This window comes from Bombus vancouverensis, chromosome 16 (genome assembly GCF_051014615.1).
Source record: "Bombus vancouverensis nearcticus chromosome 16, iyBomVanc1_principal, whole genome shotgun sequence".
NCBI lineage: Eukaryota > Metazoa > Arthropoda > Insecta > Hymenoptera > Apidae > Bombus > Bombus vancouverensis.
In genome coordinates this window covers 5,027,952-5,050,516 of record NC_134926.1, presented here as the reverse complement: position 1 = coordinate 5,050,516, position 22,565 = coordinate 5,027,952, and the positions used below count along the sequence as shown (strand labels likewise).

At 33.2% G+C, this 22,565-nt stretch overlaps 4 protein-coding genes across 8 annotated transcripts; 2 read left to right on the top strand and 2 right to left on the bottom strand.

Annotated features, from left to right (window-relative positions):
* Positions 1-30: 30 nt before the first annotated feature.
* Plod (procollagen lysyl hydroxylase) lies at positions 31-11,083 on the bottom strand. 2 transcript variants are annotated; one of them, XM_033329308.2, is made up of 10 exons: positions 10,491-11,083; positions 7,551-7,785; positions 7,119-7,459; positions 6,604-7,057; positions 6,298-6,525; positions 2,410-2,731; positions 2,002-2,106; positions 1,720-1,866; positions 1,527-1,673; positions 31-581 (listed from the first exon to the last, which is right to left on the bottom strand). In XM_033329308.2, the coding sequence occupies exons 1-10, from the start codon at positions 10,582-10,584 to the stop codon at positions 297-299; spliced, it is 2,358 nt and encodes a 785-aa protein (XP_033185199.2). In that variant the 5' UTR covers positions 10,585-11,083; the 3' UTR covers positions 31-296. The 2 variants fall into 2 exon arrangements, with proteins under 2 accessions (XP_033185199.2, XP_033185198.2); XM_033329307.2 differs by lacking the exon at positions 1,527-1,673 and having other exon boundaries at positions 10,491-11,077.
* Positions 3,464-6,265, top strand: LOC117154379 (immunoglobulin domain-containing protein oig-4-like). 2 transcript variants are annotated; one of them, XM_033329314.2, is made up of 5 exons: positions 3,464-4,161; positions 4,223-4,380; positions 5,435-5,630; positions 5,703-5,852; positions 5,932-6,265. In XM_033329314.2, the coding sequence occupies exons 1-5, from the start codon at positions 3,976-3,978 to the stop codon at positions 6,088-6,090; spliced, it is 849 nt and encodes a 282-aa protein (XP_033185205.2). In that variant the 5' UTR covers positions 3,464-3,975; the 3' UTR covers positions 6,091-6,265. The 2 variants fall into 2 exon arrangements, with proteins under 2 accessions (XP_033185205.2, XP_033185203.1); XM_033329312.2 differs by lacking the exons at positions 3,464-4,161; positions 4,223-4,380 and adding an exon at positions 4,615-5,354.
* A 1,283-nt stretch (positions 11,084-12,366) lies between the features above and the next one.
* On the top strand, positions 12,367-14,520 carry Gbeta76C (guanine nucleotide-binding protein subunit beta-2). The gene is made up of 6 exons (XM_033329502.2): positions 12,367-12,525; positions 12,666-12,811; positions 12,908-13,207; positions 13,292-13,493; positions 13,857-14,073; positions 14,156-14,520. The coding sequence occupies exons 1-6, from the start codon at positions 12,457-12,459 to the stop codon at positions 14,260-14,262; spliced, it is 1,041 nt and encodes a 346-aa protein (XP_033185393.1). The 5' UTR covers positions 12,367-12,456; the 3' UTR covers positions 14,263-14,520.
* On the bottom strand, positions 13,938-22,546 carry Neurl4 (neuralized E3 ubiquitin protein ligase 4). 3 transcript variants are annotated; one of them, XR_013060437.1, is made up of 19 exons: positions 22,254-22,546; positions 21,570-21,785; positions 21,039-21,488; positions 20,763-20,963; positions 20,470-20,689; positions 20,285-20,381; positions 20,026-20,202; positions 19,605-19,913; positions 19,341-19,534; positions 18,983-19,272; positions 18,411-18,804; positions 18,018-18,339; positions 17,738-17,931; positions 17,461-17,666; positions 16,052-17,400; positions 15,828-15,980; positions 15,496-15,766; positions 14,143-14,264; positions 13,938-14,014 (listed from the first exon to the last, which is right to left on the bottom strand). XR_013060437.1 is itself a non-coding variant. In XM_076625677.1 (17 exons), the coding sequence occupies exons 1-17, from the start codon at positions 22,434-22,436 to the stop codon at positions 15,571-15,573; spliced, it is 5,151 nt and encodes a 1,716-aa protein (XP_076481792.1). In that variant the 5' UTR covers positions 22,437-22,546; the 3' UTR covers positions 14,859-15,570. The 3 variants fall into 3 exon arrangements, 2 of the variants coding, with proteins under 2 accessions (XP_076481792.1, XP_033185370.2); XM_076625677.1 differs by lacking the exons at positions 13,938-14,014; positions 14,143-14,264 and having other exon boundaries at positions 14,859-15,766; XM_033329479.2 differs by lacking the exons at positions 13,938-14,014; positions 14,143-14,264 and having other exon boundaries at positions 14,859-15,766; positions 21,570-21,804; positions 22,254-22,453.
* Between the last annotated feature and the right edge of the window lie 19 nt (positions 22,547-22,565).

Sequence of the window (22,565 nt, the reverse complement as noted above, 5' to 3'; positions counted from 1 at the left end):
TCATGATATCATCAAAATGATAAATACAAATGCGGGTTAACATTTTATTTCCATACAAATACTTAATATTCACTAAATGTCTCAAATATTCTTCCTATATTATAAAAATAACATTGATACGAGAACCTTATTTTTTTGAAATACATACTTTGTTCGTATCGGCAGTTTTAAGTTTCCCACTAATGTTACTGTCTCATATATTTACATATATGGAAACATAGTTGAACATTCTTTATACAGTTATTTTGTTCCTTATCAGTCAGCATGTAATATGTGTATATAATTCGATACATCGATTAAGGATCGACAAATGAAATCATAATGTATCTTGTACCACTGGTAACTCGAAGTCCTTCGTGATAATGAGTCAATCTTCCAGGATGCATCAACATCCAACCTGGTTTTGTGTCCGTAACAGAGCAGTTATAGCGGATAAATCGACAACCTCCACCTTCATAATCCACCCCCGCCCTATTTAGAGCGATGTTGATGGTATAAGTTGAACTATCATGATGTGGCTTCAATGATGGTTGTTCATCTGGACGATATCTTACGACGAAATTCATGAGTGCACGAGGTGGCTGTAAATTTCAATTACGAACATATTCAATTAGTATTTTATTTGTACTAATTTTCCATTAATATTCAAAACAATGCAGAGTATTTTTCTATTCAATCTGTGATACTCTCAATTTATTTGAAATGTTTCACTACAATACAATATGCATACTTCACCTACAACAAGCTGTTTCGTTTAACTGGTGACGGTAAAATTTCTCACGAGGGATTGATTTTATCAAAAAAGTATTCTTACAAAAATTGTTTAGTATACGAGTATAGAAAGATATTATAGATTATACAAACAATTTTTTTCTAAGCGTAATAGTGGAAGAGATATTAATATTAAATTAACCTTCTTAAATGGAACCCTGTATTTTCCGCTCATAATATGATAGCGTTTGTTGAGACGAATACAAACAATATGTTACATAATATCATTTCATGTAGTAGAATATCATAGATTAAATCCTAAAAATGAACCAGTGGAAATCAGTAGTTGAATTATACACAACTTCATGGTCTAACTCCATCAAATGATTACGCTATGAATTAGACAAAGATCGAGTTTCTTATCCCCCTTTGTGCCTCTTAGATTCATATCTTCAGTTTCTAACATTCAGCTTAAGAAGTGTCTTTTGTAAGTGAAGAAGTCCTCCTATGTACCACACAACATTGCAGGAATATTTTTTAACAACTTTAATCCCTTATGAGATCGTTTCCAGTTAAATAGAACATCTTTTATATATGTATAGCAATATAACTGCAACCTAGTAAAAAAGTGCAACGAATCCGAATACGAAGCCTATCACCATTCCCTATGATGTGATCAGTTTGCCAAATAATGTCTTGCAATTTAAAATTTGTGCAACGGTGCATTAATTTATATGTAGATCAGGGTGAGAAATATTGTGCAACCAACAGACTACTTATTCCCATATATGTATCCTGTTTTTGATAACTCTTACATTCGTATTATATCCTATAAAAACATGTTCTTGCAAAGGACTGACATATTCATAAAGAAAATTTAACCAAGATTCGTGGAGGCCGATTTGTTTCATGTGAATATCTCGTGTTGGTACGGCTTCGTATCCACCTTCGATACGTGGGTCCTAAAAATGATTAACACATTTTATAGTTAAAAGACAAATATCTTACATCGTGATAATATCCGGCGAACACGAGTTCCTGAAGAGGTCTAACATACTCCTTTAAAAAGTATAGCCACTGTGGCTCATATTTTACTTGATTCATATGTATATCACGGGTTGGTACATTTTCATAACCACCCGTTAATCTCGGATCCTGTTGGAAAAGTTATATTGTTATTGTTTAGTGATAAGGTAAATGTTTATCCTGTGACTGTTTTATCTGAAAAATGTAACTATCGTGTTATTAGTGTAACTGTTACTGTAACTATTTAAAGATAAATAGTCATACATGATTCGATCCGTCTGACCACTTTCCAAACGTTTCCATGATATCTATCAACTCTTTCGTAAACCTCTCGTTTACTATAGGGAACCTATAAACATCTGGGCAAACCTAAAATGAAAATTTAATCGACCTGAATAATACTGAGAATTCATATATCTGATAAATGTTAAATATATATAATGAGCGGGAAAAAGAGTATAAGACAATATCGATCAATTGGATAAGTACACTATACTACATATATATACGCAGTACATATACCAATAGTATATCCAAAATCTAACATCTGATCTTACATTGCACTTTAAATATTACAAGTGCCTCTCGACAAAGTTAATAATTCTAGCGTATTATCTGGCGTATCTACGTCTCTTTTATCCGACCACTAGAAATGTATAAATATGTTTTTACCTGCACCGGAGTTTTATTCGGATTAAAGTTCTCCGAATAATTTTCATGTATGTATGTCTTTTCCCAATCTAATTTGTTGTTGAGAATTTGATAGAAATCCGGATGTGTTACCGTAACGTCATAATTATCTGGATCAACGAGATGCCCAAAGTCAACTCTATTACTGACATACATGAAGATGTTTCGTTCTCTGTTAGCATAAGCGAAAGCCATCTCCGTGTCCAGATCGCCTTCCGAATAGGATGGACGAGTCTCTTTGTTACTTATCAGAGTTGCATTAATTAAGTAGCAATTGCTGATAAACGGCACGTTCCATAGTCCTCTGTAATAATATTATACGCTATATATTTATGTATGTATATATATATGTATACATGGTGGTCCCTAAGTCACTTCCGCATTTAAAAGTTGTATGACTCTCTTTTTTATTGTATTACATAAATATTTTTAAATTTTTGTTCCAAATTCACAAAGCAGCAACAAGTAAAAATCCTAAAAAAAAAAGAAAAAGGATTACTCATTACCAAACTGTAATCTTCACAGGGTGCAATTCACGTTAATGATCAACTTTCAGGTTTTTAGTACTTCAAATTCTGCTGTTCTGTTTATTAACATACCGATTGTCGTGGAAATAGGCCACATCTGCCATTAGAGTAGTGTTAGAAAAATGTATTAACTAAAAAAAAAATTCAATTGTTTTTACTCGAATTATTTACATTTAAATTGCACACTTTAAAAATGTGCAACAAAAATTTAAAAGTACAATACCAAGAAGAATCTTATACAGCTTTTAAATGGGAAAGTAACGTACGTTACCTATCTGTAACTAGCTGTGGCTAGCCTGTATGATATTATATTAAATATTAAGTTTTTCTACTGATATGAAATACAGCACAGTAATTACTGCGGTGAAAAATAATGATTCGATTCAGCTTAATTCATATGAACGATCGATTTAATACATAATAGCACGTGGGTATCCAATCGGTCTGCTGTTCTCAGGACCTCAAGGCCAGTGAAGAAGCAGACGCGAAACCATAGAAGGGACCAGCATACTTGTTTGTTAGTCCCGCGAGACAATATTTCGTAAGGCAATCAGTCTGATGTCGTGATTGGCTGATGAACACACTGGCAATGGGTTATGCATAATTATCCAATTGAGATTCATAACTCTGTCACCAATGACGCGACATGCCCATCGTGCATAGTCCATTCATATTTTAGGCTGTAGGCCGAAGCCCAAAGATTCGGCTTGACCACTTGTCAAAAGTAGCGGTTCCGTGTAGCCGGTAAGCACCTGAAGATTGTGTCACTTTTATCACCAACAATTGCTTTCCGGTGAAGTTCGATTGGTATACAAGCGACTATCTTTAACATACATAAGTATAAACACGTTTAATGTTTTGCAAAAGTTATTCAAAAACATTTCAAGTGTTCTAATTCCAAGTTAGAATAATCAAAATCAATTGAAAGCTAAGATACATCCAAGTGTAACAGCTCTATGTAAAGTGCATAGAAATATTGACACTTTGAAAAAAGATTGAGAACTATATAATCGTAGAACAAATGAAGATATATCAACTTTTCTGCCTATTCTTTTTTGCTGGCTTATTGGTAAACACAGACGCGGCAAAAGGTGGAGGAGGTAGAGGAGGCGGCAGACGCAGTGGCGGAAGAGTTTACAAGTCTCGGATGCCTATTCTGATTCCTCACAGAAATCCTGCTAGTGCTAATTACTACGAGAACAAAGATGTGAGTTCAAAGATATTAATCGATATCAGATCATCGATCGCTTAACTTTTAAAATTCGTAGGGAGCGAGAATAGTGAAAGCATCACACTTTGAATTGGATTACATGTTGGGTAGGAAGATCACGTTTTTCTGCATGGCCACTGGATTTCCAAGGCCTGAGATCACCTGGTTGAAAGATGGAATCGAATTGTATCATCATAAATTCTTTCAGGTATTCTCGTTATTCAGAAAAAGGGATTCCTATAACAGAAATTTGAGGAAAGTTGTAAAATCGTGCGTATTGCAGGTGCATGAATGGCCTGTTGGTAATGATACGTTAAAATCAAAGATGGAAATTGACCCAGCCACCCAAAAAGATGCAGGATATTACGAATGTCAAGCGGATAATCAATATGCGGTTGATCGTCGTGGCTTTAGGACGGATTATGTCATGATCTCCTATTAAAATCAGTACTTTTGTCGTAGTTACAATACTTAAGTTTAAACGTCAATCTCTTCAACTTACCGTAATAGCAGAAAAGCTAATTTTAAATAACAAGTTTAATTTTTTAAAGCCTATACACTTTCACTTTCACCTTTCTTCGAAACATATCTAATAATGTCGAATTTAACACTTTTATAACAGCAAAAGCGTTATATTTACAAAAATATAATAAAAAGAAAGATGTACGACACGTTTCGTTATTTGTTTTAATGCGCGAATATCATAGATCGTTAAGAATCTCAAAGCATGAAGGCGCACTTGGAAATTTAAAGTTCCCCTATCTTTTATTCATTAAATCACAATTGACTCTTGCAAGGGTGGTACATCTATAGAGTAAACCATAAAATAAAACATAAGATAGCATATCACAAATTTGTCTGACGAATTGCCATTTTGTTCGCGAATTAAATGAAAAAGTTCCTGAAACAACGTTCAGGCTTGTCATATTCAATCTTGTTTTATTAGAACCAATTCGATTATCAGTACTAGGTAGAACGAACAATCAAGTTAGAGCATTTGGAATTTGGTGATGACCGAGTTGCAATAGGTGTCGAATGAATAACTACCACATGTACGTATAATACATGCAGTTCAGCAGTATCTGTCTATACATCTGTAATAGATAGGAGAGAAGACTAGGGGAGTAATGAGTAGGTAACTGTTAGTTACATCGGAGTTCCGTGTGATCGTCATACGTTGTCTGTACTCGGTGAGTATCTGCGACATATTAACACAGACTCCTCTGTTTTCTCTAACTTTTAACCATCTACTTGATCTATCCATTTCTAGTTGCTTTACTCAAATCATCATGCCACGCTCTACGGTGATGTTATTTCTGTTAATCGTACTACTATTAAACAGCCAGGAAATTCTTGGACGAAGAGGACGAGGCAGAGGAAAAACCAGATCGCGAGTCCAAATAGGACTGCCTATCACTGGAAAGTATCGTGATCCAGAAAGTGATCAATATTATAATAATCATGATGTACGTAGACTTCTAAACCAAGTTAGAAGTCGCTTCTAATTTGTTAATTGTTTTCTAAAAATGTTTATCTAGGGAGCAAAAATAGTATTGGCATCGCACTTTGATTTAGAGTACGTTTTAGGACATAAAATCGCTTTCCTTTGCGTGGCACGTGGAAACCCACGGCCACACATTACATGGTTCAAGGATGGTGCTGAGATCTATACACATCTTTATCTACATGTTAGTATAGATAATCTTAATTGCGATGGTTAAGTCTTAATAAACGATGATCATAATGATGGAAATTTTGTATGTAAAGGTACACGAATGGCAAGTTGGTCCAGATAAAGTGAAATCGAAACTGGAAATAGATCCTGCGACGCAAATGGATGCTGGAGTCTACGAATGTACAGCGGATAATATGTACAGTATCGATCGAAGATCCTTCAAGACTGACTTTTCCATCGCTTTCGATTAAGTTTCCTTTTTCACGATACTTTAGTACGAATATAGATGAAATCGAAAGTTATTGCCTTTAAGATGTCGGTTAAAATAATTAGTGATAAAAAGAACATGAAATGATTCTCACGAAATGTATAATGTTTGCACACGTATGCATAGTTAGACAATAAATAAAGTACGTTGCATTAAAATAGCAAGTTTGTAAAATATTTTTAACACATACCTGCGTTCATTCTTGACGATCTCTATGTAATCAAAACTTCGAGCATAGAATCCATCGTCCATTATAGCTCCCCAGAAATTGCTCCACATTTTATATGGTCTGACTAGTAATGGTGCGATGATATCTCGCTGCTGTTCTATCAAAAGTTTCAAAGTATGTTCGTTATCCAGATGGGAAACGGAATCAATTGAGAAATATCCAGAACATTCCTTTAACAAGCAATAATCCCTAAAGAACGATATTTATCTCAGAATTTACAGAAATTTCATTGAAAGTAATAAGGTTAAATATATCTTTGATACATACATGGCTAAGTTTCTCGCATCAACTTCACTCATAGCATCATTCACAGAAATTTGCTTACTACTGTTATATTCCTTTTCAACCTTCTTCATAAAATTATCAAGTACATCTTGGTGATACTCTACGTTGTTATGTATAAGCAAATGTAGCTTGGATTTTGGATATGCTTGCTGATATATCGCCGATAGAAATTCGGTCAAGAAAGGAGTCGGCCGTTCTATAAATATAGCGATTAATATAATCGGATATGATTCCGGTATTGTTCTATCCAATTCTATCGTTTCTTCCCAGCACATTACGCATCCTTCCTCAGGACTCCATGCATGAGCCAAATAATTCCCCAAAGAATTCAGCGATAACTTGCTGTAACCATTTCCATGAAGAATCAATGGTTCTGTGCTATAAACAGTATTCAAAAGCGAAGCCTTGCCACCCTCAAATTTTAACTCCACATCAGCTATAAAGAAAATAATCTTATTCACTTTATTCGTTCAATTCTATTTTACTTATTCACTTACCTACAGCACCATATAGATTCTGAAATATCTCAGACTTATGATCCAGCTTAATTTTATGACGTTCCCTTAATTCCTCGTCGAGATACGCCAACGTATAAAATAATTGATCGTCATCCTTGTTTTTTATCGGGGCATGTGTTAAAATCGCGTAAACGTCCGAAGCATAGCCCACGAAGCCTCCAGAATTTAGAAAGCGTTTCCCCAGTGCTGCGGATGGATACTTGGACGCTAGCGATTTATCTGGCCAACAAGAGCCTTCTGCAGAAAACAAAACTCTGGCGTCCATACTCTTAAACTTATTAATGATCTCAGTCAAGTCGCTTAAGTATATCACGTCGTAACTAAAATATAAAAGTAGTTATTAAAATTAAACGTTAGAATTAAAATTACAAATGAAACAAGTTAGAGAAGGAAATGAAATATGCAAAAGACCTGTCCGTAAATATAACAATTTTCTGGTCATCGTCCCCATAGTTTTCTAGAGCCTTCTTCAAAAGATTTACTTTGTATCCTCCTCCTGCGCTGGTTTTTATGTTATCACCGCCTAACCAAGGTTCTCCCAAACCAAGTACTCTCAAATTATCGCGAAAACCATAGACGTTGACCGATCTGAGATATCTTTTGTAGCCATCGGTTTCGTTCGAAGCAATGGTGAACACCAATACATCTGTACACAATTTAAACGGTATTTAGATTCTCATACTCTAAGAAAAATGGGAAAAAAAATTTGATGTAATATATTTGTATATATGTCACATTTCAGTGAGTAAAAGAAAAATAATATTTTCCTGTTGGCCGTCTCGTTTGAATTTCGAACGCGACACTTCAGCCCTGAATACATACGGCCAAATGGCCCTTTAAAAAAACGCTGCGCAGAGATTTATGCATATATGAATGTAACATGTACAAAATATTGAAAACTGTATATAGAAAATTTATCCATATGACGCTTCGTTTTTGAGAAAGTCGACTTTGGCTAACTGCGATCTACAGTGGAGTCGTGAAGTCACAAAATTTGTTCACAAGACGATTCGTTTCCGAGAAAAATAAATTTGAAAATTCATTATATACGTGTACCGGGGCTAATTGTAACCCGATTCTGAACTAAACACGTTCAAACTCTATTTTTTTGAAAATGAAGCCTTGAAACGGAAAAATTTAAATGTTAAATTGTCATATACATAGTTTTGCAATATTTCATTTAATAGCTAGTTCAATAATACTGGTAACGAGTAAAATTTGATTTCGCCTTTGCTCCTTTTTAAAGCATATGTGGCTGCCCATATTGGAAGGGTTTATCTATTTTGAGCAACTAGGCATCAACATATGCACCGAACGAGCAAAAGCTAGGCAAACGCGATTCACATAAGCGCTACATTTTCCACATGACATCATGATTCGAATTACTGTACGTGTTAACAGTCACGTCAGCTCTCAGCGAAATTGGATTCGCATAATACATATTGAACGGAATTTCAATTGTCAAAAAGCCGTGTTATTTTGAAATCCAACCCTTTTATTTATATTTGGGCACAATTGCAAATTAAGAAGCCAAAATTCATTTTATTCCTATAAGAATAATAACTAGTTGAATTAAAAAATGCGATGTTTTTATCATACTACATAGACATCATGTAGCCACATATTTAGAAGATTTTTATACAAAATTTCGACTTCTGTAAAGATATTGCCTAATCTTATCGTTCTCCTCATAAACACATCTAAGGAATTAATTAAGAAAATTCGTGGAGAAGCTGCCATAATAATGATAAAAGGCTTCAGAAAATTGGAAACAGAGACATCTTCAGAGAATATGCTTATGTAAACGGAAATGGAAAGATAACCAGGTCGCGCGAACGCTATTTAATTGTTCATCAAGGCATTGTCGATCAGACACTTTCTTTGTGTATTAAATGCGTCGTAATAACTGTAAAATACATTTATTTCCTTGTAACTATAAAACGTATTTAAGCATACCCTTGTTTTTCAATGAAACATTTTTTTATCGTTATTATTTTATATTTAATTCTCATAATATCAAATTTTCGTAGTCATATAAAAATACTAAATGATGCAAAATTTAATATATTTAAGTCTAATTAACTAGTAAGTAAATGTTATAATAAATACAAATACTTTCTGTAGCCATTACAGTATACCACTGTAGCCACACAGCCATATGTATGTATACAGTATTAATCAAGACTGTTTATACATAATAAAATAAATATTTCGAGAGAGTTTATTCTTTGCTACGCCTTTAAAGGAGATATCAAATCGTTCCGTTGAGGTTCAAGAATATATACATACATACATAATGGTGCACGTGTTTGCCTTCGAATATAATCTCTCTGTTACTGTTCCAATTATTCTTGTAACTATACCGTGCATTAATTAAATGTATAAACGAACATGTGGTGACAATGTACAACGATTTATCTTTATAAATCATTGTTTTTACTATTTATAAGATTAGTTAATTTACTAATAAATTGATCGTACGTTTGGATTCTATAATCTTTAGTAATTCTTTAGTAATCTTTAATAATTCTTCCTACTTCTTCTTAATTCTTACGCCATGTACATTAATTTCAATATGACAAATTAAGGACAATGAAATAGTTTCCTCTTCCATAGTAAAATTATGTCAAGGATAAAGATGTTATAATCTCGCATAAATTGAAAAAAGTCAAGATGCTTTTTCCTCGCTTGTTGATAAGTGAGATAAAATAATTCCTACGCTTCATCAACATAAGTTAAATAAAAATGTAAGTTTTAAACGATCGATTAAACGCCACAATAGTCGTAAAATCTTATCGCCTTTAGGGTCAACGTAACAAAAACTTTCCCTGGCAAGTAACCACGAAAAGGGAACCAATAAACAAAATTACAAGATTTCATTTGCGTATAGCAATTATGCCGGAATGATGAGCATGATTTCTTATAAATTCACATTTGTTTTAGTAGAAAAAATATAGTAAATTGGAGTATGATTATTTTAATAAAACTTATATTATTAAAAAGTATATATACATATATTTCCACTCTGTTGGATGTTACCATTTTCAATTTCATTTAATTTAGATGATTTTTTCAATAACTGTTTTGTGTAGATGTATGAACTTGGTATGGTATATAATTCGTAAAATACGTAAAATTTAAACAATAACAAATAGCAAAACAATATCCCGGCCTATATTTTCTTCCGAACTACATAAATGATCATACAATAAAATAGACGTTAACAACCAAGAATGATAAGAAGCACATTCACAGTTGATCGAATTTATCTTCTCTTCATGCAGATTAATTTAGATGAGTTTTTCAGGAACATTGACGAAAGAGTTAAAAGAGCTAGGATGTAACTATTACCGTCTTTGTCTGTTGATGGTAGAGTCTCGCTAAACACGTGGTAGGTCAGAAAGAGGCTCCAAAAAAGACAACATCCAATTTTCTTCTCACGCATTTTCAACTAAAAAGAACCGCAAACGCGCCGAAGAATGTATGAAATGCACTGTTCTGACTTCTGACTAAGAGTACTAAGACTAGTCTCGAAGGACGGAAAGCAAGTTCGTTGCTACTCCCACACTTTTTGAACAAAAGTTACTACCTTCGACGACTACGTTCGGCACTTGACTCTGATTTATGATTTTAAAGGAACGAAATGAGATTCTCGTGGACATTTTTGATTATATGATGTACAAATAATGATTTCAATATTCTAAGTCATTAATCTGTATCTTAAGTGTTAATCGATTTAATAACATTGGGAATAAGGAATAATTCGTTTCACACAACACGGATGGCGGTACGCGTTGTTTCACTCTGATGTTGATTTATGTAGATTTAGAATACAAACAAGATTTTAACATATTAGTTAAAAATTAAATAATGTTTAGCTAAAAATTACGAAACACTAAACACCAAGTATATATTATATCAGAGATTCTTTGATTATACACTACAAAGTTATCGACTGCATAAATGGTCATGTGCATTGTCGATAATATTTTGAAGATGTCACTCTTTAACATGTGCCAACCTAATAAAATTTCAGATGAAGTTGGTAATCCTTTCTGAATTACATATTTGAATACATACCTACGTATTATCTGTTATTATAGCACAAATGATTTCATTGTTAACTGTTTGAAGTAATGAAACATCAAATAGATACAGGGTGATTCGTAATTCATGGTACAGTGGAGTAAGGGAGATTCTATGATACAAAATAATTAGTCAAATTCACGTATACTTCATAAATTTTCAAACACGATTTTCTTAAAAACGAATCTTCCAACGCAATTTTGTTATTCTTAATTTTCATATTATTTTGAGCCATAGAATTTTGCTGATCCCATTTGTACTATGTATTACAGACCACTTTCTATATCATAAGTATCTTTAGCAATCATATAATATAATGCAATACCCTTACCCTTACTCTTTGTATTCCTGTCACAAAAATTTATATTTGCTTTATAGCGTTTAGCAACAATCTTCTTGAATGTGCTTATCGATTCTTCAACACATGTTGCATTCTCGCTGCCAAAATAATCTTCTTTAACTAAAGCATCAACACCTATATAATTTAATATCAAAACACTAATCAGTATAATATTTCTTCTGTTTATCATGATTTTCACGCATTGCACGTCATACAATCATATAACAAAATGTAAATCTTTTTTTGTATTTATTAAATAAAAATCTTTAAATCTATTGAATAAATATTTTAATACGGTACATTACACGTATTTTCGAGACTTGTAATTATTTATTATAAAAAATATATTATGTTAAGAAAATTGATTATTGAAAATGATGTATAGATCCAACTTTGATCGATAAATCAATAGAACTATATGAACCTAAACAAATCGAATCATTTATAGGTGAAATGGAATTCGAAAGCGCGACGGATTAAGTTTTTTGTAAGGACTCGGACACCGTAACCGCGTACTTTTTCCTTCTTTCCTCTTCCTGTAGCTTCTTTCGTTCATTTTTTCGTGTTTTGGAGAGGAAAAGAAAAAGAATTTTATGTTACTATATATATGCATAAAAAATAAACAATCACATTATAAAAACAGATTTACGTACTTGAAATAATAAGGGTTATCGTGTATGTAGGTAATTAAGTTAGATCAGAGATCCGAACTAATGCCCAACAAATAGGATCAAGCGTCAATTTAATACGATTAGTGGGACAGCAATGTAGACGAAGGCTTCTTTAACATTTTGATAAAAATTTGTTCGCAGTATCCATACACCTATCATCGTCGGTGTTTCGTCCTCAGAGCCACAGTAGTTTTGAAATAAAACAACACTAGACCAAACAATGGGGAAGGATGACGCGGAAACGGTAGCTTTGAAAAAAGAGCTGGAAGATTTAATCAACAAATGCAAGGTTGTATTAGAAAAATTATACATATTACCTGTATCGCATTAATTGTACAGTAATTAGAAAGAAAAAGCTGTAATGAATTCATACTTTGATGTCAATTAAGAACATATTTTTTACACTTTGAACACTTTATTACATAACAGGAAGATCAAAAGAAACAACAAGATACAACTTTGGAAGAAGCATGTAGTAGTGTACCGGATGCACCGAAAGTTAAATTATCTACAAAAAAGTTACTAAAGGGACATATCAACAAAGTGAATTCGGTGCATTATAGCGGTGATAGTAGGTCAGTATTGATCATCGATCCTATGATTTCCTCTGTGAAATCAACCGAAACGATTGTGTCCAATCTTGAGCTATCAAAATGAATATCTCCTTCCAGGCATTGCGTAACTGGTTCACTAGACGGAAAATTGATCATTTGGGATTCGTGGACTGGAAATAAAGTTCAGGTAATTCCATTACGTTCAGCATGGGTGATGTCGGTAGCTTTTGCACCGTCGGGAAACTTTGTTGCTTGCGGTGGTATGGACAACATGTGCACTATCTACGATGTAAACAATCGTGACGCCACAGGATCGGCTAAAATCGTTCGAGAATTACTAGGATACGAAGGTTTCCTCTCATCCTGCAGATTCTTGGAGGACAAAAAGATTATCACTGGATCTGGTGACATGAAAATGTATCCGCATCTATAAAGCATTAATAAATAATATGGTTATTTTTCGCCACTATTTATTTGTCATTAATTTCGATATTCTTTTAGTTGTATATGGGATTTGGAAGCAAACAAGAAAACTACCGACTTTTGCGCGCATGCCGGAGACGTGGTTAGTATTAGTTTATCTCCAGACGTAAATACGTATATTACCGGATCGGTGGACAGAACATGTAAACTATGGGATATAAGAGAGCAGACTGCAAAGCAAACTTTCTTTGGACACGGATCTGACGTAAACTCAGTTTGTGTTAGTATAGAAAGTATATTTCGTTATTGGGAGACTGCTGATATTTATGCAGATCTGTATTTTTATAAATATAATTTATAAAATGAAATTTAGGTAGAAAATTGTTTTATCTATTAAATATTGTAAAAGGTACTGTATTTTGGATATCTTATATATTTTTGGATATTATATGTATTTTGTGTATTTCTGTATCTTCAAAAAAATCAACAAATCTTTTGTTTCTCATAAATGTATAAAAATCCGCAGTCTAATTATTATTAGTTACTTAATAAATACAAGTATACTTGAAAGGTTCCCTTAAAACTATATAGTTTTAGTAACTTGTAAGATTACCTTATAATGAAAAGAATTATTTTCATTTAGTATCATCCTTCGGGACAAGCTTTTGTAACGGCATCAGAAGATAAGACGGCAAGACTGTGGGACTTAAGATCAGATCAGCAGTTAGCTACATTTAAGCCTCCCAATTCTAATCCTGGATTCACAAGTTGCGGTTTATCCTTTAGCGGAAGATTCATATTCTGTGGAAGCGATGACAATTCCATTCACATATGGGATACATTGAAGAATCAACATAATGGTAAATATTATAGACATTAGAAATAAGCAAATATTTATAATAATTTTCGTAGATTATAATCGACTCTACCTTTCATTCTAAGGTGTTTTAACTGGTCACGAAAACCGGGTAACATCGCTCAGCGTTTCTGGAAATGGTATGGCTGTCGCTAGTTGCTCCTGGGATCAAAATGTTCGAATTTGGGTGTAGAACTTAAAAAAAAAGTATTACTGTCGAATAACATTGAAGAAAAATGGAGCAAAAATAAAAGAAAAAGGGCTTATTTTTTGTTGAAATGTTCTCCGCTCGTATTTTACGACTGTCATCAAAATTTTGATACACGAAAAAGTAGGTCTACACTTTTACAGAAAGATTACAGAACTACTCTATATTATACGCGTTAAATTAAATGCTTACTTAAATGATGTACCATAAATATATATATATATATATCATTTTAAGTATAAATATCCATAATATACATCGAAAGTTATTGGAGCTTAAAAAATTCGTAATAATTTTACTCTTTCCCAATTAGAAAGTAATTATAAAGTAAGCAATTAATATTAGGAGAAAAGAATAAAATAATGGTAACAAATTGAATGAACTGCTTATGAAAGATAGACACATTCGTCGTTTTCTTGCCACTTATATTATTTGTATGCATTTATAAATAGTGCACATGATATCCACAAAGAAAAATTACAATTCTAAACAGCGTATTTGAAAATATAGTTATTATATTTCCCGAATATTTTCAATTTCGTGGGAATTTAATTTTTGAATTTTCTATGGTAGCCTCGTAATATGATTTACAATGGTATCGCTTTATTTCTACATTATACAGATAACATATTTCTTGATCGATGCTGCAAAAGGTCGTGCTTTAAAAAAAAAAGGAGAGAGAGAGAGAGAGAGAGAGAGAGAGAGAAAGAAAGAGAAATTTTTACCTGTATGTTATTAACATTTAAAGATTTGGTATTTGTTAGGCGTAAAGCTTGAGGGTTAAAGTGCTTCTTTAATGTAGTGACAAACCTTTAGAATTTACTCGACATAATCCTTATCGCTGTGAACCTAGGCCAGTAGCTACATTAAACGTGTAACATAATACATATGTACTATGCATTCGATATACAAGCTACTGTATACGTTGCTGAACTGATTATTACAAATTTGTTCGTTCCATAGTCGATAAATTACATCTATCATGAATTTTTCTTTAATACTGCATACTGAATTAAGAGCAAGGTAACGAAAGCCTTAACAGATGTTTACGAAATGATCGCTATCGTTTTTACTGACAAGTACTTAACATAAAATTCAACGTAAATATACACGACAAAGATTCGACGGAATAATTGAAGATAAAAAATTGATTTTAAAAACTTATCTTACGGTAATTATATTACGTTATGCATATAATCTTTATGTACAATTGTCAACCTTAAACGAAAGTGTATCTCTCGTAACCGTCGCGACTCTGGATCACTCTCTTCTATTACTTTCGTGTTATATAAATTAAAATTCATCGAGGTGAATTAAGAGAGCCATAATAACCGTAGCCCCAGCTTCTTTGGTAGCCCATTTGACAGATTCGAACTGCGGGTCATCGCTATCTTTACCACCAGAATTAATTGTATATGAACCAGGCCTTACTAGTAGTTGAAATGCCGTTGAAGCATTTAACTTTTTATTTGATTGAGTATCAATATATCTATGAAATATGACAAATTGATAATTCATAATTAATCACTACTACATGTGAAAGTACTTACGGATATCTCTTGGTAAATTCCTCAGATGCTGCATACTTTATACTAGGAGAAAAGACTACCTGAGGGTTTTGATCTTCGGTCTTTATATTCATTGTTAAATTACTCATATCCAATTGCTCTTTTGTCATAAGTTCTCCTGTATCGAGAATTAGTCTAAAACAACACATAAAACTAGAATTATGCAAAAAGGTCTTTTTTGTTAAATTCTAAATATATTTGTTTACCTAATTGCATCCAGACGTATACCATAGAAAGCAACATGCCATTTATCGGTTGTACTCTGTGGAATTTGATTGGCGTTAATACTTTGTTTCAATGGAAACCTAGCCCATCCAATCGGTACAGCAAACTCTGCCGGAGGTTCACCCTTTTTGCAAATTGCATTATCCCCTTCTACTTTATAACAGTTGTTACAATAACAAAGTACATCTTCTAAGGAAAAGAATTCATCCGGTAAAACCAGTGATTTCTTTAATCTCATACACGCCTTTAGATATTCACACTTTTTCATGGGTATATTGTTTGTTCCAAGAGGTATGGACGGTAGCGATGGATGCAGCAATGGTGCATTATGAATAGAGACTGTATTTTGTCCTAAAATCGTATTTCCACCAACGGAATTATCAACAGATACTGTATTATTCCAGGATATATTTGAACGCACTTCGTTGAAACTAGAAGAAACAGTGTTCGAAATATCAGATATTGCGTTACTCAATGTATTTTGAGACGAGAATGTCTGAGATGAGCTTAACATATTAACAGATGCATTATTTTGATGCAAGGAGCTTATATTATTTCCTTGACTATTAGATACTATGCTTTCGTTTATCGCATTATTAGCGTTAGTATTTAAGTTAGTTATGTTATTGGTGCTATTTGCGGTGCCATTTTTAATATTAATATTAGTTGCATTATTTATCTCTACATTTGTACATTCGTTTCTAATAGTCAAATTTTCTGACTGACTATTCAATATCGCGCTATTATTCAACTGATTTGAATTATCGTAAATCTTGTTCTTAATACTTCGTGTCGTGTCGTGATTTATATCCGAGTTCGAATCCAAATTATTACCGTCTGAGATACTGGGCATAGCTTTGTTCTCAACATTATTTGTTAAATGCACATTATCGTTGTTACACGTTGCATATTCCACAATATCATCGTCTTTAGTATTCGAACTGCACTGGCTCGGCACACTTGGTGAGGTAGAGGAAGATATATCCGAAGAAGCAGCTGCGATGACGTTTTCTTTTTCGTGACACTCTAAGTCTGCTTTCTCTCGCGAATTTTCCGCATCTTCTAGCTTCGTTCTCACAGATTCCACGGATGTTATACTATTATCGGTAGTAGATGAGAATGGCTCTGCATTATTTGCAACAATGGAAACTTGTTCGCATTGACCATACAGATCAAATACAGCATAAACATAAGGTGGTAAGTCCGTTGCAGCTACGCCTTGATCTACACCATTGATAATTAAGTGTAATCTGTTGTCGTCATCGATAAATAAACCTACTATAGAATTACAGTGAAGACTTTCCAAAGCAGCTCCATACTTTGTCTTTATCTAAGGATAAAGTTTGGTAATATATGTCTCATGTCTTATATCAATTTGTTTAATACTTACCCTAATACCATTATGTGATATCCAGTCGCTACAAATAATCCAAGAATGTTTTTTGAAGCCAAGAGCAGTTAAGGGAAAATTAGCTTTTTCAGGTGAAATGCAAGTTACTCCACAATAAATATTAGAAACCCATCGTTTGTTCAATTTCTCTATTTTCACTAAAAATGGCTTTCCTTTTAGTAAAGGACGACTAGACATTACCACTCCTTAGAAACAACATATGATGTAAGAAATGTTAAAGTCAATAAGTGTGTGTAGATATGAGAATAAATAATACCTTGATTATAACTTGCAACTCTTCGTGCAGAAGTCTTACTTTCGAGTTGTATGTTTCTGCCATGATTTTCATGGAATTCATAACTCCAATCGTTTTCTCCTATAAAATGAGCAGCAGATTGCGTTGGTGTGAGTGTTGCATCGTTTACTAATTTTCCTTCAGATACATCTACAGATGTGTCCATTCCAGCATCACTATATATGAAATAACAATATTGTATGTTTTCAAGAATCAAAAAAAGATGAGCACGCATACTCTGAATATATAATTAAAGGCATACTTTCGCAAAACTGGTGGCATTGGATCTAGCAATAATTCCAAAGAATCTTGCAATCTCAAACTAGCATTTGGAGATACTGCATTATTTTGTTGTTTACTACTCGTTATATTTATAGTTACTGTACTACCAAAAAGATCGATCACAGCGTACACCATTTCTGGTATACTCGATGCCGCTATACCCATATCCTCTCCATTTATATAAAATTTTAAATTACCCTCGTGTGTACGTTTCAGTCCAATTTTATCACCAACACGTAACCATTCCAAACTTGGACAATAATTCATACATAAAACATATCCATTGTGTCTTACTTCATTACCTATATATATAAGATTCCAAATTGTAGTAAATTATACAATATGTATCGTATTCATTTTATTCCAATATTACCTGTTAAGTACCAAGCATCTGTTGAAATGGACCCCATGCCAGGTACAAGATTCATAGATGTTAACCAGTTTCCACTTTCATTTTTCACAACACCTATCCTTAAACAACCACTCCATTCACGAGCTACTTCTTGTATGGCAATTTCAAAAAGTTCATTATTTTCTAATGGTGTTTCGCTTAATAATATAGCATTATTATATTCTCTACACCTAGTTGCTACCGTTCTATCGTTATTTAATTGAACATTTAAACCAACAGATTCGTGAAATTTATGCATTATCTCTGTCTGAGCTTGAAGCTGAATTACCGATGTAGGTTGTTGACTAGTACTGTTTTCTGATGGCAAATACTGTTGTGTTGTTGGATCCCTGCGTTCCGGTTGTACAATTGTAACCTGATGAATTGATATTAATAAATAAATAAATAAATAAATAAATAAATAAATAAATAAATATACATACATATATATATATATATATATATATATATATATATATGTAATACGAATAGTATATCATATTTTTTATTATATTATCTTTGAGATTAAATAAGAGTCTTTAACTTTGATATACCTGAACACATTGTCCATACAATTCAATCACAGGATAGACATGTGGTGGTACACCTGTACAAGCAGGTCCCTGATCTACTCCATCTAAATAATAATGCAAACTACTATCTGAACATCGCATCATACCAATGCGATTTCCCTCAATTAGTTTGTCTAAATCACAAGCGTAATTATTCCTTAAAATAACACCATCTCGCATAACGTTAGATCCAGACAACATCCAAGTATCGTGATCGATATCCGTCATCGTAGATGGAAATTCCAACTCGTCGGGTCTTATAAGAGTTACACCTAAAAAATATTTCCTTACTAATATCCTACTAAGCAAAAGAATGTAAATTATACTTTTAAATATATACCTGCTTCAATTGCTCCTGTCCATCTATCAACCATTTTATCGATTGTCACTTCAAACATTTCACCATCACGCAGCGCACGATTTGCAATCACAATGGCTTCATTGAATTCTCCTAAAGCTCTAGGCCTCAATGCAGTCAATCCATTATTTATTATTTTTGCATTCTTACTATGTATATGATGAAACCTCAAATCACTATTTGGGAAAAATAATTAATAATAAATATCTTCGATCACATGTTCAAAAGGGAACAAAATTTACGAACCTATATAAGGTTGTATTGCTGAAGCTTGAATTGTTTGTAGTAGGACTATAGAAGTCTGTATTGTCAACTATAGTTGCCTGTGCTGCTTGCCCATAAAGATCTATGACACCATAAACTTTCTCAGGAACATTCATCGCTGCAGCCCCTTGATCAGCACCATTTACATAAAAATGCAATGTTGCATTGTCCTTTCTCATTACACCTACACGATCTCCCACTTGTAGTCGATCAAGATTCTGACCATATTGGTCTATTATCATAGTACCATTGTGCATCACCCCATTTTCTGTCATCATCCATGTACCGGATCTGCAAGGGATATGACCACCTTCGAGCAATAATACGGGCGATAAACTTAACATAAATTTAGGAAAAAGTATATATGTATATTAATATTAATTGGAAATATTAATTTACATACCTAACGTTTGTCATAGTGAAAGGAAACTCTAGTTCAGTTGGGGAATGAGTGGTAACTCCTATTTCGATAGAACCTGCCCATTTTGTTACAATTTTGTCCAACCTCACTTCGAATAATTCATTTGGTTTCAATGGTCTTGAAGTCAATACAACACCGTTGTTAAAATCATCCATTACGCTAAAAAAGAATGGCATATAGATTTACTACACACACACTCTAATAAAATTTCATGTACATTGTTAAATAAGTTTTTATTTACTTAGGCCTATGCGCAGTGCGTCCGTTATTAATCACTTCGACATGTGTACCGCAGCAAGAATGAAACATAAGTCTATCTGGCGGCTCTTCTTCGGTTTCTAAATAACAGAAGTATCCGAAAAATGTATCGCGGTGTTGTACCATAAATCAATAATATAAGAAAAATGATTGATACTAAACTCTTACCATTTAAACCTTGCAATTGTAACGTGTTTCGTCTAGTAATTAAGTTTTGTTCCTCCCTTTCATCACGATCGACGATTGTTACTTTTACCGTCATACCGTACAAATCTATAACACCCCATACACCTACAGGTACTTTAGCGGCAATACCTTGATCTAATCCATTTATTAGATAATGAAGATTTCCATTGCTTCGTCTTATCATGCCTACTCTATCACCTTCCTAAATAAGTATTTTATTGAATCACATATAATACAAAACATTCTTAGTAACACTCCACTTTGACTTTAATTACCCTTAATTCATCTAAATTAAATTCCCCATATTCACGACATGTGCCCTTTCCGTTTACCAAAATTCCACACCCAGACATCATCGTTGTTCCTGACCGCATATTAGTCATTGTTGCTGGAAATTCTAATGCTGTTGGACTATGCATTGTAACTCCAACTTCTATACTACCTGACCACTTGTGTACAAGCCTATCAATTCGTACCTATAGTAATATATAATTTACACTAATGTCTCATGCATTAGAGATCATTTCTTACTTTAGATTTTCCTTATTTACCTCAAATAATTCATTATCCCTTAATGGCCTATGAGTCATTACTACTCCATTATTAAATTCGTCTAAGGGTCTTCGCCTTTCTGCAGTTCTGGCATTGTTAGACAATTTTACCAGCGAGCCAACTCTCTCATGAAATCTTAATCTATCCTCCCTAATAGCTGCAGGACTTGGATTCTTAGGTAAATTAACATTAACATTAACATTTAAATTAACATTCAAATTAGCGACTAGATTAGTTGTTGAGGAATTAGATGCTTCTCCAAGAGCGAAGTCATTATTAATTTCAACTTCATCTTTTGGCTCGTTACATAAAGTGGAGACAACTTGTGGGTGAGTTATAGTCACCTGTACACAATCGCCATACATGTCTACAACTGCAAAAATGCGTTCTGGAATATTGGATACAGCTACTCCTTGAGAGACACCATTGATATAAAATATCAATTCATGCTATAATTAAAAGAAAACAAGAAGTGAATAAAACTATTTATTAAAACAAGCATTAGAACATTAATATACAAAAAAACTTACATTAGATGTCCTCATTACTCCTAAAGTACTTCCTTCTTGTAATTCGTTTAGACACATTCCATACATTTCTACCGTTCTTATTCCATCATGCATTATGCCAGAATCAACCATAATCCAAGTTCCTTGACGAAGATTAGTAGCACAGGCTGTTAATTCTATTATTTCTGGATCGCATTCTGTTACTCCTATTTCTATACTGCCACTCCATGATGTCATCTGCATAACAGAACTTGAACTTAAAAAGAAAATAACTCAATATAAAATGACTAGTAATTTCCATAGAAATGTTAACTTTTTCACTAATATATTTGATATATACTATATGTGCAATTGTATTTTTATAAAGATAATAATTTTAAACTATATTACAATACATGATAATTTAGAGTATATTACAGTATATAAACGAGTATTAATCCTAAATTTGATAATCCGACACGAAACCTACATTAAATCGTTAAAAATAAGTCAGAAGCAATAAACAAAGTACGAGCATTTACAATTTGATTTGTTACTGATGCATTCTATGACAGTTTTTAACAGGAACACGGAATGCGTGCAACTCCTAAATATAAATGAATGGTAAATTGAAAACTTCAAATTATCAACAGTGTAAACAACGTTTTGACAGATTCAAAGGATTCACTACTAAACTAGACAAGTTCAAAGTTTGCGATTCGGTACCTTTTTGTCAATGCGGACTTCAAAAAGCTCATCGTCCTTAAGCGGTTCCGCGCTGAGAACCAATCCATGATTATATTCTGAAAAATCCCTTATGGCCGTGCAATTGTTGTTTGTTAAAGTTACACGATGACCGCATCGTTGATGAAACATGTCGACCATTTGTTGTGCACCGACCACCGACATATAACCAAACCATGCATTGCCTTCTTCTTTCCACTATCTCTCTATCTTCTTTTAACTAATGTTTTCCTACCTGCACTATCTCACTTTCCGTCGTATGTCTCTCTCCCTCTACGCGCAATCACGAACGAT

Excerpts from the sequence above, each read along its gene's own strand:
- LOC117154379 (XM_033329314.2), top strand. The coding sequence starts at position 3,976 with ATGAAGATATATCAACTTTTCTGCCTATTCTTTTTTGCTGGCTTATTG. Across the intron at positions 4,162-4,222 it reads ATTACTACGAGAACAAAGAT|GGAGCGAGAATAGTGAAAGC; the intron begins GTGAGTTCAAAG and ends TAAAATTCGTAG. Across the intron at positions 4,381-5,434 it reads AAATTCTTTCAGGTATTCTC|TTGCTTTACTCAAATCATCA; the intron begins GTTATTCAGAAA and ends ATCCATTTCTAG.
- Neurl4 (XM_076625677.1), bottom strand. The coding sequence starts at position 22,436 with ATGTCGGTGGTCGGTGCACAACAAATGGTCGACATGTTTCATCAACGA. Across the intron at positions 18,340-18,410 it reads AGATGCTTGGTACTTAACAG|GTAATGAAGTAAGACACAAT; the intron begins GTAATATTGGAA and ends TTATATATATAG. Across the intron at positions 15,981-16,051 it reads ATACGTCTGGATGCAATTAG|ACTAATTCTCGATACAGGAG; the intron begins GTAAACAAATAT and ends GTGTTGTTTTAG.
- Gbeta76C (XM_033329502.2), top strand. The coding sequence starts at position 12,457 with ATGGGGAAGGATGACGCGGAAACGGTAGCTTTGAAAAAAGAGCTGGAA. Across the intron at positions 12,526-12,665 it reads ATTTAATCAACAAATGCAAG|GAAGATCAAAAGAAACAACA; the intron begins GTTGTATTAGAA and ends ATTACATAACAG. Across the intron at positions 12,812-12,907 it reads CATTATAGCGGTGATAGTAG|GCATTGCGTAACTGGTTCAC; the intron begins GTCAGTATTGAT and ends ATCTCCTTCCAG.
- Plod (XM_033329308.2), bottom strand. The coding sequence starts at position 10,584 with ATGCGTGAGAAGAAAATTGGATGTTGTCTTTTTTGGAGCCTCTTTCTG. Across the intron at positions 7,460-7,550 it reads ATTGTTATATTTACGGACAG|TTACGACGTGATATACTTAA; the intron begins GTCTTTTGCATA and ends TTTATATTTTAG. Across the intron at positions 6,526-6,603 it reads GATGCGAGAAACTTAGCCAT|GGATTATTGCTTGTTAAAGG; the intron begins GTATGTATCAAA and ends ATCGTTCTTTAG.